Source organism: Mustela nigripes, chromosome 5, assembly GCF_022355385.1.
Source record: "Mustela nigripes isolate SB6536 chromosome 5, MUSNIG.SB6536, whole genome shotgun sequence".
Lineage (NCBI taxonomy): Eukaryota > Metazoa > Chordata > Mammalia > Carnivora > Mustelidae > Mustela > Mustela nigripes.
Window position 1 is genome coordinate 109,913,480 of NC_081561.1, and position 15,405 is coordinate 109,928,884.

At 43.2% G+C, this 15,405-nt stretch overlaps 1 protein-coding gene across 5 annotated transcripts in view; it reads right to left on the reverse strand.

Moving 5' to 3' along the window:
• Window positions 1-15,405, reverse strand: part of BACH2 (BTB domain and CNC homolog 2) — a 357,131-nt gene that overhangs the window by 256,822 nt on the left and 84,904 nt on the right. For all 5 annotated transcript variants that reach the window (XR_009404500.1, XR_009404499.1, XM_059401068.1 and 2 more), the window contains exon 2: window positions 5,936-6,048. Coding sequence is in view for 2 of the 5 variants with exons in the window: in XM_059401068.1 (XP_059257051.1) it covers window positions 5,936-5,944 (9 nt within the window). In the remaining 3 variants the exon portion in view is untranslated. The remainder of the gene's footprint in view (window positions 1-5,935; window positions 6,049-15,405) is intronic.

The following is a 15,405-nucleotide window of genomic DNA, read 5'->3' on the forward strand; positions in this document are numbered from 1 at the left end:
ATGTAATTCCATTTAAAAGTTTTGAGTCACTGAGGCAAAGGACAGTATCTTTTTCTAGAGTGTTGCTCTACTTACTACTGCCTCCAAACCATGAGCACATCAAAAAGCTCCTTCCTGGTCATATGTCACATAGAATCTCTCCCGATTTTCAATCTCTGTTTTGACCAAGGGCTCTGGTTTTCTATCTGTCTGCTAAATATCTTATCCAGTTGTACCACAGCTAAAGGGGTACTTATTTTAAAACCTTTACCTTTTTTTTTTTTAAAGATTTTATTTATTGATTTGACAGACAGAGATCACAAGTAGGCAGAAAGAGGAGGAAGCAGGCTCCCTGCTGAGCAGAGGGCCTGATGCGGGACTCGATCCCAGAATTCTGGGATCATGACCCGAGCCAAAGGCAGAGGCTTAACCCACTGAGCCACCCAAGCACCCCACTTGCTTTTTTTCTGATTTTTAATCACATATACAAACACTCATTCTCATTGTAGGAAAGTTAAAAATATAGAAAAGTATTTTTTCCTATTATTATTATCATTATTTTATTTTATTTATTTATTTTTTAGAAAAGTATTTTTTCAAATAAGAAACAAATACAGGGGTGCCTGGGTGGCTCAGTGGGTTAAAGCCTCTGCCTTCGGCTTAGGTCATGATCCCAAGGTCCTGGGATTGAGCCCTGCATCGGGCTCTCTCTGCTCAGCGAGGAGCCTGCTTCCTCCCTCTCTCTGCCCGCCTCTCTGCCTACTTGTGATCTCGGTCAAATAAATAAATAAAATCTTAAAAAAAGAAAGAAAGAAAGAAAGAAAGAAAGAAAGAAAGAAAGACAGACAGACATACCATGTACCCACCCTCTGAGAAAACCATTGCTAACATTCTGGACAACATCCTATCATGTATATCCAAAACTGTAGTGAAGGTAGTATCTTAAAAATAACCTAATATCTTTTTTATATAGTATTTTTAGTATGAAAGAATGTACATTGCTTAAGAAATTTAGAACATACAAGCAAAAGAAGATAATGCTTTTAACATTTTGATGTGTATGTATAGTCATGTATGTCTTTTGAAAAGGGAAATAATGATCCAGCTGTACATACTCTTCTACAATTTGCCTTCTCCACAACTCATTTAAAACATCTTTTTATGTCACTAAATATCCCTTCATCCCTTCCTGGTATTTTTATTGTATGGCTGTATACCACAATTAATACCTTCCAAAAATTACTATTATTGTAATATACGATGAACACATTGCCTCAATTTTTGTACACATCCATGGCAACTCCCTTTGAGTAACTGTTGTAGAAATGGAATTTCTAAGTCAAAAGGTATGTGTATTTTTTGGACTTTGATACACATTGTTTAAATTCCCTTGAGAAATGTGTTCTTTCACTGCATCTGAGAGAGCCTGATAATCTCTTTCCTACCTTCACTGAGTACATTTTCATGTTAGGTGTATGTTTAAGGATTTTTTTTTTCTTTTTTTTAATTTAATTTTATTTATTTGACAGACAGAGATCACAAGTAGGCAGAGAGGCAGGCGGAGAAAGAAGGAAGCAGGCTCCCTGCGGAGCCCCATGCAGGGCTGACTAGGGTCAGGTATGAGGATGGGACCATTTTTTTTTTTTTTTGAGATTTTATTTTTTTGTGAGAGAGCACACGCACACAAGCATGAGGTGGGGTTGGGGTCCACGGGACAGGCAGAGGGAGAAGCAGACTCCTCACTGAGCAGGGCGCCCTATGTGGGGCTTGATCCCAGGACTCTGGGATCATGACCTGAGTGGAAGGCAGAGGCTTTAACGCACTGAGCCACCCAGGCACCCGTAGGTGAATGTTTAAGTATTAAACCTCTGAAATAAGCTGACTCTCCTTACCCTGGCCAGAATAGAAGCTCTGGATGGCAAAGACCTTTATTTTGTTCACTGGTGTCCTATAGGCACAGTGCATGGAACCCAGTACACCCTTGGTAAGTGTGTGTTAGAGGAGCTGACGTTTAATCAAGTAGAGTCATGTCTATGCTGGAGGGAGAGCCGGGGGCAATGAGTTCCGAACTTCACTGCTTCATAGTAAGGAGGAGCCAAGTAAGAAAAACTCTAAATGAAGGCAAAAACTGAATTTCAGTTTTACTCTTTAGTTGACTATAGAGATATTGATCTGAGTGTCAAGGTGAAACTGCCTCAAACCTGGCACAGTAAAATGTTCAGAGAAAAAATTCTGCTGGGTGGATATTAAGCAAAACAGTAGCATCCACCCACCAAGAGAGATAAGACACACGGCTGTACTTCATTGGATGCGATGGCATTTGTCCAAAGCAACAGCAATCAGATCTGACTGTATTTGAGCATAAGAAGGAAGAAACAAGTCTCAAGAAGGTTCCTTTTTCATTGTGGGGGGAGGGAAGCCTTCTGTGTAACCACGGAAAAATCAATTATTTTTCAATCAGATGGGGCGTCCTCATAAATTCAAGGCAGACCACAGCAAGTGATATGCCTTCATGAAAATAATGACCACGAAGGAAAGAGTTTAAAATTGTAATTCTGAGGTTGCTGCTAGGAAGAGGGAGATTTCAAGAGCAGAACACGGGTCCTGTGAGCATGGCTCTGTGAACTTACGAGCTGCTGGGTACCCAACGTTCATCAGCCTGCCCAGTGGTCTCTACAAAATCCCATCCTGTCCAATTTGACTCCCCTTTGGCTCTGATTTTTATTTTTTTAAAGATTTTATTTGACAGAGAGAGATCACAAGTAGGCAGAGAGGCAAGCAGAGAGAGAGAGGAGGAAGCAGGCTCCCCGATGCGGGACTTGATCCAAGGACCCTGAGATCATGACCTGAGCCGAAGGCAGAGGTTTAACCCACTGAGCCACCCAGGCAGCCCTTGGCTCTGATTTTTAAGTAACACATTAAAATCCTTTCTTTACAGCATGATGATAGGTAAATAACACAAATGTGAAACATTAACCCTTCTTACTAGCAACAATGCGTATTATATCATCTATCTTTATTAACAAGAGAATGCTGGAGAAAGTAGAGAGGATAAAAACTTTTGACAAAATTTATAGTGAAATCCTAATGATAGAGTTTGGGATCAATATAAAGATTAGAAAGTCAGCGCTTGCAAAAAGATCTGAGAAGAGTATGGAAACTGGAAAGATGGGTCTCCAAGTGTGCACGAGAGCCAAGGGGAAGGAGAACCCTGGGGAAACCTTTGCACCCACAGTGTCCTCAACATGTGAGGCTAGAACATAAGCCCAAAATGAATAACCAATCAAGTCTGTTTATAATATTAAAAAGGTTAATAAATGTGAGGGTATCTGCTGTGTAGAAATCTTATGTATGAACGAATGCACTGGTGGGCAAGCTGTCTGAGGCCCGGAACTGCACCCTTTTCTGGTGTGACCCCAAACTCTACCACAGACAGAAGTTCATGAATGTGGGGAGAGAAGCTACTGCTTGGTGGACAGCAATTCACCATCAGGTTAGCCTGGTTAAACTGGTCAAACGGTCAGTGTCTTGTGCTGTGGGGTTCATTCCAGTTGTTTTCTAGTGATATCATTGCTAAATAACCCAAAGAGAAATGTCAATGGCTCACTGTAATCACAATTGCCCCATCACTTCACAGGAATCATGGTGGACCTTAGAACACTGTGCCGCCCTCCAACTTGACATCTCCACAGTTCAAGTGTCCCACACGCTAGCTGGGGTTTGGGAAGAAAGGAGATTTATGAGACTGTATGTCCAAGCAAGTGGAAAGTGCGCAATTCAAAACTCTCCAGCTTTCTAGAAACACATCTACTTAGAAAATCAACCATACCCACAGAAATATTTCCAACATTCTAACTCACATATCCTACTTGATGAGATGATTGTCTGGTTTTATTTAAGCTGAGATCTATTTCCTCCCCAAAGGGTGGTGTGTTCTTTGTCTTATGCCAAGAAAACCATAAGAAAAATGCTGACCTATGAAGGTTACACATCATGCTTAATCACTACTTTAAATTAAAATAACATAAAATAAAGCATTCATTGGGACACTTAGGCAGAACATACCTTCCCAAGCAACAGACACACCTACTGAGACACCTGAAATGTCTGAGGAGTCTGGTTCCCAGCTGCATATCAAGAGCCAAACCATGACATCAGGTCTTGAGCTGTCCTGGAGAAACTTAGGGCAGGGCTGTCATAGCAGTGTCCACCAACCAGTCTTCCCAAGAGTTGACTTCATGTTTCAGTACACCAAACCCTGACTAATAGATGCCAAGGTTTGCAATGACCACAGTGATAAGTCTCCTCCTCTTCCCCACCCTCCATTCATGACTTTGGGATGGAATACCTGCCTACTTTCCAGTATTCCAAAAGCTTTCTCCTCAAAGACTGCTTAAAGGTAAGTATTTAAGCCAGTGGTCGTGGTGATGGTGGGCGTCAGAACAGGTTTTCTTCTCTCGGCCAAATGAAAATCTCTCAAAAACCATTTCTTACTATTTTCTGGTCTCTTCCAGTGGGGTAAAGCAGAGAGCACGAGAAGGCCAGACAACAGACCAAGAGAAAAAGATCACCACTGGAAAGGGGGTTTTAGTAAAGGACTTTCAACAAACTAAATGGGTTTTCTTAAAGCCTAGGTATTCCATAATACCTTTTGAAGACACATGTCTCAAAACACTGTCTAATTCTACCACAATCCATTGCTAATGGGATAATTTACCTCTTCTTGTAGGCCTCTGGCAAGATCTTTCCCTTGTATTAGATCCTTCAGTGGCTCTTAGAATTGGACCCTTACCTCATTTTCTGGGCTCATATCAACCATCATCCCCCAGTGCAGTGGTTCTCAGCCATGGGTATTTTTGTTCCCCTAAGGGACACTGGCCAATGTTGGGGAAAGTTTTGGGTTGGCCGGACTGAAGTGGGGGAAAGGGAATGCTACTGAACATCCTTCAAAGTGGAAGACGGCCTCTCACTACAAAGAATTACTTAGCTCCAATGTTAACAGTGTTGAGATATCCTGCTGTACCAAGTCCTTTGTTCTCCAAACATACCAGACTTTCTCATATGCTTTGTGCTTAAACATAGCCTGTTTCCTTTACCTGGAATGCCCTGCCCTACTCTATGTCTAAGAAATGGCCATTTATCATTCAAGATCTGACTCAAAATGTCACCTCCTCTACAGTCCTTTCCATATCTCCCAAAGCTGGCTGTTCCTTCTGTACTTGCAGAGTTCCTGGTACGCATCTCATTAAAACACTAGCCATACTACCCCCAAGCCTGTCACCTGCTGCAGGCAAAACCCAAGACTCATTCATTGTTCATCCCTGAGTGTCCAACTGTAATCAATTGTTACTTCCTCAGTCACTCAAGGAATAAATAGAAAAGTTGCAGATGCACTTAAGACTCTCCTACAAGGACATCTAAGAGACAACATTGTCCTCAACATCAGAAAGAACAACAGCAAATATTTATCAAATGCCTGTAATGTAGATAGGCACTATATTAAGCACTGGTGTACATATGAACTCATGTTCATCCTTTTAACAACCCTGTGAGGTAGGTACTCTTATCAGCATTTTTCAGGAAAGGAAACTGAGGACAAGAGAGGTTAAGCCACTTGCCCAAAGTCATCTGGAAGAGCTGTTATTTAAACCCGGGTAGTCTGGCTTCAGAACTCAATTTTCCAACATTTATGCCAAGGCAATTATACTAACAACCGGTATTTCAGCCACTCAGAAACTTCTGACAAATGCAATGACACATCTGGAAGGCTATTACCACCACCTCTTGCGACCCCGCCTATGAACACTGCTCGCTGGGGTCCCCCGACTCTCCAACCTCTGGGATGCTTGTGGCAGGAGAAGCAACGTCCTCACATCGTGGGAAGGCATTATGTACCCAGAAGAATCGTGGTACAGTAAAGAAGACACGAAAGCTGATGTCCAAAAGTATCTCTTACCTTGTTCATGCTGCAGGGACTGGAGCAAGGGCTCAGACATGTCACAGTGCGAGGCAGCTCTTAAAGATTCTCCTCGTTACTGTAGACTTCACTTCCTGAAGCAGACAGCTGCACTGCAAACACAAAGAGGAAATCCATCAGCGGTGCTTCAGGAAAACCAGAGCAGTCCTGCATCCAGTGGAACTTTCTGCCATGATGGCAATGTTCCCTGCCTATACGGTCCAGTATGGTAACTACTAGCCACGTGTGACTACTGATCCCTTGAGATGTGGCTAGTGCAACTAAGAGGTGAATTTTAAATTGTAGGTGATTTTAATTAAATTTAAATGTAAAGATCCACATGTGGCGATATTACTGGACAGTACAGGTCTAGAGATTCAAATCAGAAGTCTTAGGGTCACAGACACTAGACATGCCAGTGGCCAAGGAAAAGCTGGATATCATATGCTTAGAGCAGATATCAACATACCAGAACAAGAACCTTCCTTCAATAACTACTTCTTCAGCCCTTATGAAGTTTGGGGTACTGAGGACATAGGAATCAATAACCGAGAGGGGTCGCTTATGTAAAAGTTTCCCACTCAGGCTTTAGCCTCCTTGGGAGGAGAAAGGATCTAGCATGTGAGTAGCATGTGCCAGATCTCAATGCCTCCCCTGCGGCCTATGAGAAAGAGACAGGCATTTGCTGAAGACTGACTACACAATGCCAGGCTCAACAGATAGGACCTTCCCGATAGGACCTTCTCCAGGTAGTAGAGTTCCTACTAGAAGGGAATTCAGGAGGTCAGTTTTCCATGAGCCAAATGAACCAGATGACTCAACATCCCCTCTGATGGGTTATTTAGGGAGGCTTTTTGATTCACTTGAGTGACATTTTAGAGTAAAATTGTTATTTGTATTGCTCCAGAGCTCTTAATGTGTCAACCATTAAGGAAAAATAAAGAAAATATCTGCAACCACTTAATTAGATTTGTAGTCTTTTCTCTGAACAATGTTTGTGGGTGAATTGGAAAGGAGAGCCAAACATTATAAGGTTCCTTGTAATCATCTTATTTCTGTGCTACTTTTTCCGGCTGCATCTAGAAAGGATTTATATATCCGAACCTTTCCTTAAAGACTGGAATTACAGGTTTAAATGGAACTGCAGTGCTTTAAAATATATATTCTTTTTTTTTTTTAAGATTTTATTTATTTATTTGTCAGGGATAGAGGGAGAGAGAGCGAGCGAGCACAGGCAGACAGAGAGGCAGGCAGAGGCAGAGGGAGAAGCAGGCTCCCTGCAGAGCAAGGAGCCCAGTGCGGGACTCGATCCCAGGACACTGGGATCATGACCTGAGCCGAAGGCAGCTGCCCAACCAACTGAGCCACCCAGGCCTTTTTAATAACAATATATAATAATGATACAGAAACTATTCGCTAAGAAAAGAAAAAAGTTGCCATAATTGTGCTCAACATAATCACTTTTAGTTCTTAGCACTCAGCCTTTGTCTAGTGGGGAGTGACCAGACGTCCTGGTGTGTCTGCCGAATCAAGGACGCAGAGAAGTCCAAGGCTATATTCCCTATGTTAACATCTTTCACTATTGAGAAAATGACTTTGTAATATATATTTTCAAAAGATAAACTCCTATCCCATACACATTACTATTCTGTAAACATAAGATTATTAAATTCCTTGCACAAATCAGAAGATAGGGAGAGGAAATTACAGATCGCTCCCTGGCTATTTGACACACTTAGATTCCAAAGAAAATACCACATTGAGTCACAGCAATAACATATTTTAAGAATGATGTACAGCATGGAGACACCCTGGAATTCTCTTTTTGGAATTCTGACTTTGTAGCCTAAATACATCCAAATACCTCTCGATGTGTTGTACGCCTGAGTAATCGATTGCTGCTTCAAAGTCAAGAAAATTCAGTATCTAATTCGAACCAATCTTATAATGACTGAAAGAAAATTACTCATGTAACTTTTACTCTTTGAATTTCAGAAGCAGATGCTAATACATTTCTGTTTCCAAGTAGAACTCTATACATGCTGTTTCCTTTTTAATGTATGTAATTCAATCCACTTAAAGCCTACAACCCAGCACTTTCCTGGGAAACTTATCCAAATGCCTTGCACAGATGCCTGATGTCACAATTCCATTAAATCGTACACACTGGTATCAACACAGGAAAGGTGGGCACAAGAAGATAATAATAAACAGACAAGGATTCTCGAACATAATTTCCCCAAGGAAATTCCACCCAGCTCCAATCATGCCACGGGCCCCATTCCCTCAGAACTTGGGGATACAGCCGGCACAAAAGTCATTACGGATCCTCCCCTGTGTTCCCCACCACCCCAAGTGTTCTTACATTATTTTCATGTATGTTGGTTCTACAACAGAGTCAACGTACAAACTCTTCGAGGGAAATATTAGTCACATAGAAAGTACTTAAATACTATTAACAAATTTTTTCTTTGTTCTCACAGAGCCCAGGATGATGTAGACTCATAACATACAGTCTTAAACACAGTGTTCATAATCATTGCAGACTGCCTTTAAAAAAAAAAAAGTCTTTTAATGTCCAGGACTGTAAATCTTTTGGAAAAATATTGTTAAGAGTATCTTACAGCTGAATAGAGCTCAAAACTGCATAATGCACTTTTCTGTGAATACTCTGAGTACTGATACTGATCTGAGTGGTCGTTTTTTAAATCAGGAAACCAGATTCAGAGAAGGAAAAGAATTCTTCTTAGTCATGCTGTCATAGACAGTAGACCCTGGGCTTCAAGTGGCTTCATTTCAAGATACTACAGAATTAAAATACGTACAAAGCCTACAAATAAAATACGTCTCCTAATTTCTCTCTCTCTCTCTCTCTCTCTCTCTCTCTCACACACACACACACACACACACACACGCGCACCATCATTAGCTGAAAACACCTCAGCAAACAGATGACACTTTTAGAAATTGGGTCAGTTCACTTCTGGCCAGCAACCAAAAAGACTGGCCTTGTTCTACCAAGTATTTTAAATCTCCTTTGAAACAGAGAGAACCTGGTGGTTTTGCAGCCAATTCCATTTAGAAGCTTAGAGAAATCTACAGCTTAAAAAAGGAGATTGCATCTTAAAGAAAGCATTAGGGGAAAAGATACAGGCATTACCATGGTGGAATTAAGGGAGTTTTCTTCTTTATTCTATTTTTGAATGTTTCTTTTTAATCGTTGGCGAAGTTGGACTCCTCTGATACTAAACAAAAGGCAAGTACAGATACCTTCAAAGGGGGCCCGGAGAAAGCCAATCCCAGAAGCGATCTGTGACTTCCACTCAGTGGATCCTAACAGAGTTAGCTCAATGGGCAACAAAGCCTGTGGTCACCTTGAGGCTTTGGAAAGGTTAATGAAATGTAATTCATCTTTCCAAGTGGGTAGAAGGGTGAGTAAGCAGAAAAGTAGAGACAGAGCAATGAAGAAGGGATCAAAGAGAGAATGAGCAGGAAAGGTGAAGGCTACAAAGAGAGAAGACGATGAAGGGGCAGGTAAGCAAACAAAGACACATAGAAACAGGCTCAGCGATGCAGACAGGTGTCCCTCACCAGCCAGGTCCGCACTAACAGAAGAGACAAGGACAGACTTGAGATCCTGGAGACACCACCACATCCTACGGCTTCTCTGGGTGTCAGCAAGCGGAGCTGAAGCAAAGTTAAGACTGGACTTACCTGTTTCTCCACTATTTATTTACCATCAGCTTCCACCTACCACAGAAAAAATCTGTTTTCTCTGGATCTCTGATAATGTGCTATAGAGGTATGGTGAGAACAGCATAAGCCAACTTTGCTCTAGTCTCCTTACTCTCACGAGAGTACTCTTTGGAGTAGTTATTTTTACTCTTGACACTCCTGTATGTGTCAAGGAGCTGTTTGTGTGTGCGCGCACAGTGTTGTTTCTTGGCCCTTGAAAATGCAACTAATACCGCCAATGTAGAATGGATTATGATGAGTTGGGCTTTTCTCCCTGATCCAACTCTCCCTACCCCCTTCCAAGATGTCCATTTTAGAAGGCTTTCGTCATATAATGCAAAGCTGGGCTGCTCAGGCATTCCTACGGGAAACAGGCCCACAGGAGCCAATAGGACACTGGTAAGGTTAATGGTCTGGCTGGCTTTTAGATATAATGTATCCTGACGTCAGTCTGCAGAATGGCCTCCTACTCCTTCCCGCCTACCACCAAATCCAGCAGCCTAAGTAGGCAGGGGGTCAAGCATAAGAACCCAAGAACTTGTGAGGAAGGATTAAACAAAGTCATAAAGACACAAACAGGGTTTGGAGGAAAAAGGGAAAAGTCAAGATGATAAAAGTCTACAGGAAATTCTCTAAATCTAGGACTTCAGGGCTTGGGAGATCAGACAAAGAGATGAGAGATATATCCCTCATACTCACCCACCCCTGTTTCTATGAGTTGGAATAATTTACATGTCTCTGGAGTAAAATCTTAACAACCTTCAATTGAATGGAATCCTTGTAAAAAGACTGGATAAATTTAAGACCACTCTATTACAGACAGTCCAATCCCTCTCTTCCACAATAAGGAGCATGGTGCTGGGATGAAAGGATCCAAAGGTCAAGCAACAAATGGTCCCCTGTCCCCTTCTCCAAATGCACACATACTTCCCACATGGCTGGCTCCTTCCTTTCTTTCTACAGAAGAAGCAGAGGAAATCAGAGCAGAGCTCCCCGAGGAGCTTCCTGCAGGCCGCTCCTCCATCCCCAGACATATGTCTCTGGTTCTTCAGGACCTTGGTGTCCTTGCCACCCTCACATTTAGGCAGCAAACATGCCATAACATGATTTTGTCCCAAGAGACAGAACGTTTGCCATTCTACCTTGCCCCCACACCCTGCCTTCAGAGTATGCCATAGAAAACAAACAACCCAAGTCAGAAGGGTGACAACATCTTCCCATCAGGCATTGTGAGGGCCCTTCATCCCCAAGGACAGGTCACATAATTTGATAATTAACTTTATGAAACTTTGACTAGCATGAGACCAATGGATCCACAAGAAATGGTGATAAGGAAGAGGAAATGAGAGGATTATAAATTATAAAGAAGAGAGACATCAGTGGTAGCAGGAAAACATTGCCCCGAGAGCCAGACGAGATGGAGTAAGAGCGCCAAGTGATGGCGCGTCCATCACTTTCCAGAAGACTACTTCGCACACATGTTGAGGGTTTCCTCCACTTCAGAAATCATACGTAAAGATAGCCAGTGTTCAGATTCAGGGCTATCACTCTATAAAAGGTCATTTCCAGTTCCTCTCTGATTTAGAAATATCGTAATTGAAGGCAGGATATAGAACTCCCAAGGGGCTACCTGGCTCAGCCTACTTGTCCTGTCTGGGTGACCATGTAAACCTGGGGACACAGCTTCAGAGACCTACAGGGGTCAAGGAGGAATAAGCTGAAGGGATGGTCTGGTCAGAGAAGACAATGAGGAGGAAGGAGGCCTGGAGAGTCTGCTACTCAACTCTAGAAAAGTAGGAACAAGGCACAGGTTCCCAGAACTTCGGATATTCCAGAAAGCCAGAAAATGGAGAGATTATGTAAAATCTTGGGCTTGTTTAATGTTGGCAATTTCTGTGAGCATTTCGGAAATCCCAAAGGGGTTGGATTTGGTTGGTTGGTTTGTATCTTCTATCAGACGCTTTTCATGTAAGTCAGGGGATTGTTTCTTTAACTCTCCAGGGCTGGGGGCTCCCAATCTGTCTCCCAACCCCTGCAGGGATATACTGCTGTGGCTCCAGGGGGCTCAGCATTCTCTCCAGGAGAGTGCGCAAAGCAAGACCCAGGAGCCAACTTACTCCATCTGAGTATCAACTCTGCCTCTTTGCATGTGATTTCAGCAATTTACTAACCCCCTGTGAGTCTTTACTCCTCCCTCTATAAAACTGGGGTAAATTCTTTGTATGTCCTGATTGTTCTGAAGATTAAATGGAATAATATTAAGAAAGTGTTTAATGCATTGTGTTAAAGAGAGATGAGGCCCTTTCCCGCCCCTGTTTCCCATCACTATTCAGCACCATCTCATGCTGCTTGCAATCACACATTTGGGGTTTACCTCTCAACCACACTACAGGATTCTAAGTATTCCAAGGGAAGATATCTGTTTTATGCCCAAACTGCCAGCACCTGTCCCATTGTCCTACCTACAGTATGCTTTCAAAACATGCAAAATTTAATCATAATGTTGTTATATATTTTTGTTATGGACTGAAAGTTTATACTCCCTCAAAGTTCATATGTTGCCTAATTTCCAATGTGCTGGTATTAAAAGGCAGGGCTTCGAGGAGGTAATTAGGTTTAGATGAGGTCTTGAGAGTGAAGCTGTCATGATGGGATTAGTGCCATTGTGAGAAGAGATACTAGAGAACTTTCATTCATGGTCATTCTTTCTCTTTCCCCCTCTCCCTGCTGTATGTGACATACAAGGAAGTCAGCCCTCTACAAGAGATCTCTCAGTAGGACCACATGGGCTAGACCCTTGATCTTGGACTTCACAGCTTCCAGCAATGTGAGAAATAAACTGTTGTTCAAGTCACTCGGTCTGTGGTGTTCTATTACAGCAGCCCTCACTAAGACAAACATTCAGGAAGACCTTCCTTGAATCTGGCACCAATTGGGCCTATTTCCACTTATGCCCTTCTGATGCTTTAATGTCAATATGTATATCTACTCCTTATTTGGCCAGAATATTTTGAGACTAAAAGAAGAAAACACAAATTAAGAATAAAATACTGAAGGAATATCTCTGAAAATGTATGGCATTGCTTTTAGGTCAAGAGGGTACATTTGGGTACCCTGTGTGTGCATCAGTAGAAAAAATTAAATGTAAGAGATTTCATCACCCTATTAACAAGTAAAGGAGCCTGCTTTCCCTTCAACATCCTGAGTTCGTGTCTGCCAACAGAGCATGTCGCTGGTTGGGTTGCACTTGGTGGCTGCCCAGAGACCCAGGCAATCCCCTATCCTTTTGTCCGCTATGGATTGGGAAGGCCTGTATTCATCTAAGAGGGTTTACTAACCATGCTTGACTACCCCTGAGCATCTAAGGTGGTTTATTAACCGTGCCTGCCTACCCCTGGGTTTCTTTGATTTCAAAGAGAAATCCTGGAGACCTTCAAACAATTCCAGCTTCCTTCTCCCTTGAGGGGTTTGCTTAACAATTCAGGCAAACACATTTCCTGTGATTTGCCAAGAAGCTAAAATAATTTAACAGAAAGTCTAGTTAGCAGGTTACTTCAGAATGACCTACTGAAAAGGAACCAATGGCAAAGGAATTCGCTAGAAAGGTATCTTTTTACAGAAGCTCAAGGAACCAGCTATCTCTCCAATAAAATGTTTGCAAGGAAGGAATTTTAAATATTCTCAAGAACACCTTGAGGACAAGTATATTGAGGGGCGATTGCCTTACTGGGGGCTGGTGCTTACAACTGAAACTCTTCTGCTTAGTAAACCAGATTGGGTGTAATGCCTTGTTCCTCTGGGAGGAGACCTTCATTAATCCTCAGAAGAAAGCTCAATTTGGCAGGGTGGGACTTTGTCAAAAGCAGTCTCAGGGATTCACTGTTTGTTAATCTCTGCTTTCCTGAGGCTCTAATTCTGTGCTTCCCAATACCAGCTTCTCCTTCGCGTGGCTTGTTCTCGCTGAGGGTCGACCACGTCCTGGGTGGTTAACCTTTCCAGAGGATCTAGTATTTGCTTCTCCCAGAGCCCTACAGCTTTCAGTGCTCTCAAACCAGCTTAGTGTCTCTATTTAAAAACAAAACAAAACAAAAAAAAAAACACAAAACACCACCGCCACAACGGAAGTTCCTGTACTATGGAGGTAACAGAACTGCAGACCCTACAGCTCTTTAAACAATGTAACCTTGGATTGCCATTTCCCACCACTGCACCCCAAACACACACTCAAAGCCCGAAGCAGACTCTAGGGGGAGTTCTTTGCCCCTTTGGCAAACAGTTCCCACTGGAGTAGAACCATCACAGCCTGCGGAATGTCTTCTGGCACATGGGAACCCCCTAGTAAGTCCTCACTATTTTCTATTTCATCGAACATACCTAAGGATTATTCTGGGTGGGTGGGCAGGCATATGGGGCTAGAAGTGGGTCAGGCTGTACCAGCACACTCTATACTATTCTGCCAGAAATGTCCAGTTTGAGGTTCCCTAAACTCAATTCTGCCATATTTTGTGTCCCAGAGAGGGCCATTTGGCTACAATTCAGGCTAAAGCCAGAAATCTGTTCTTTGTAGCATATGCTATGTTGTTGTGACGCACAGCTTAACTCTTCCTAAAGCGGAGCAATGTTGGGGGAGGAAGAGCACAGGGCTGGCCCAGCCAGCATCAGCAGTCCAGGCATTTTCCCAAGGAAGCTGTCACCTCCCTGTATTTTGCACACACGGCCTGGGCTGTCCTTGGTTCTGAGGAAAGCAATTTGCCTTCCATGAGCTTTTCCATGACTTAGAACTGGGTGACTGCACGCGGACCTTCTGGTAGCCTCCGAGAGGCAAGAATGAAAGGGCACAACCACCTCCCCGCATCATAACCGAGGTCTGTGGAGTCAAGGCGTTCTTCAACAGCAGCCAAGAGAACAGCCACAGAAAACGGCTCCAGCAGCCGACCTGGAGGCCTCGTCCCTGGGGTATCCTCTGATCTCATTACAGCAGTCGACACTAGTCCTCACAAAACAAACAGAGGAAATTTATGCCTGCCTTAGCCTGTGGAGAGCTCTACATTCCTTGTTTAACGAGAGTTCCAGCTTCTGAGACCACAGCCATTGGGATGGGGAGGATGTCTGCTTTGCTCCAAAGAAAGAACTGTTGTTGCCTCCTTTCCCTCTTTCTAGGGCTGGATATGAAGGCAGAGAGCCTGCAGAGAGCCACTGAACATGTGGCCTAGGCTCTCTGCTCTGGTCCCTGCAGAGAAGTCCCCTTTCTTCTTGTGTCAACATCCCCAAGCTCAGTCGGTGGGGCCACTTCCTCTTGAACGGCTCTGGGAAAGTCGCTGTGTGGCCTTGAAGGGTTCCACCTGCTAAGGCCGGCATCCTGACAGAGAGACTGCTCTGTGTGACAAAACTGCAGGTTTTTGGGGAGGAAAATTCTTCCCCCACAAGACCCCTGCTTGAGCCTTGCAACACTTCACCTAACTTGGGGTTCCTGCTTTTAGGATGAAGAGCAGGAGGGAAAATGTTACTTTATAGCCTTAAAGTCAATCTCAGAAGTAACTGAGTGCCCAGCTCAGGAGATAAAGAGTGAACTTCCAAACCAAAATAAGAATACAACAGTGGTAGGCGCCTGCGTGGGTTAAAGCCTCTGCCTTTGGCTCAGGTCATGATCCCAGGGTTCTGGGATTGAGCCCCGCTTTGGGCTCTCTGCTCAGCAGGGAGACTGCTTCCCTTCCTCTCTCTGCCTGCCTCTCTGC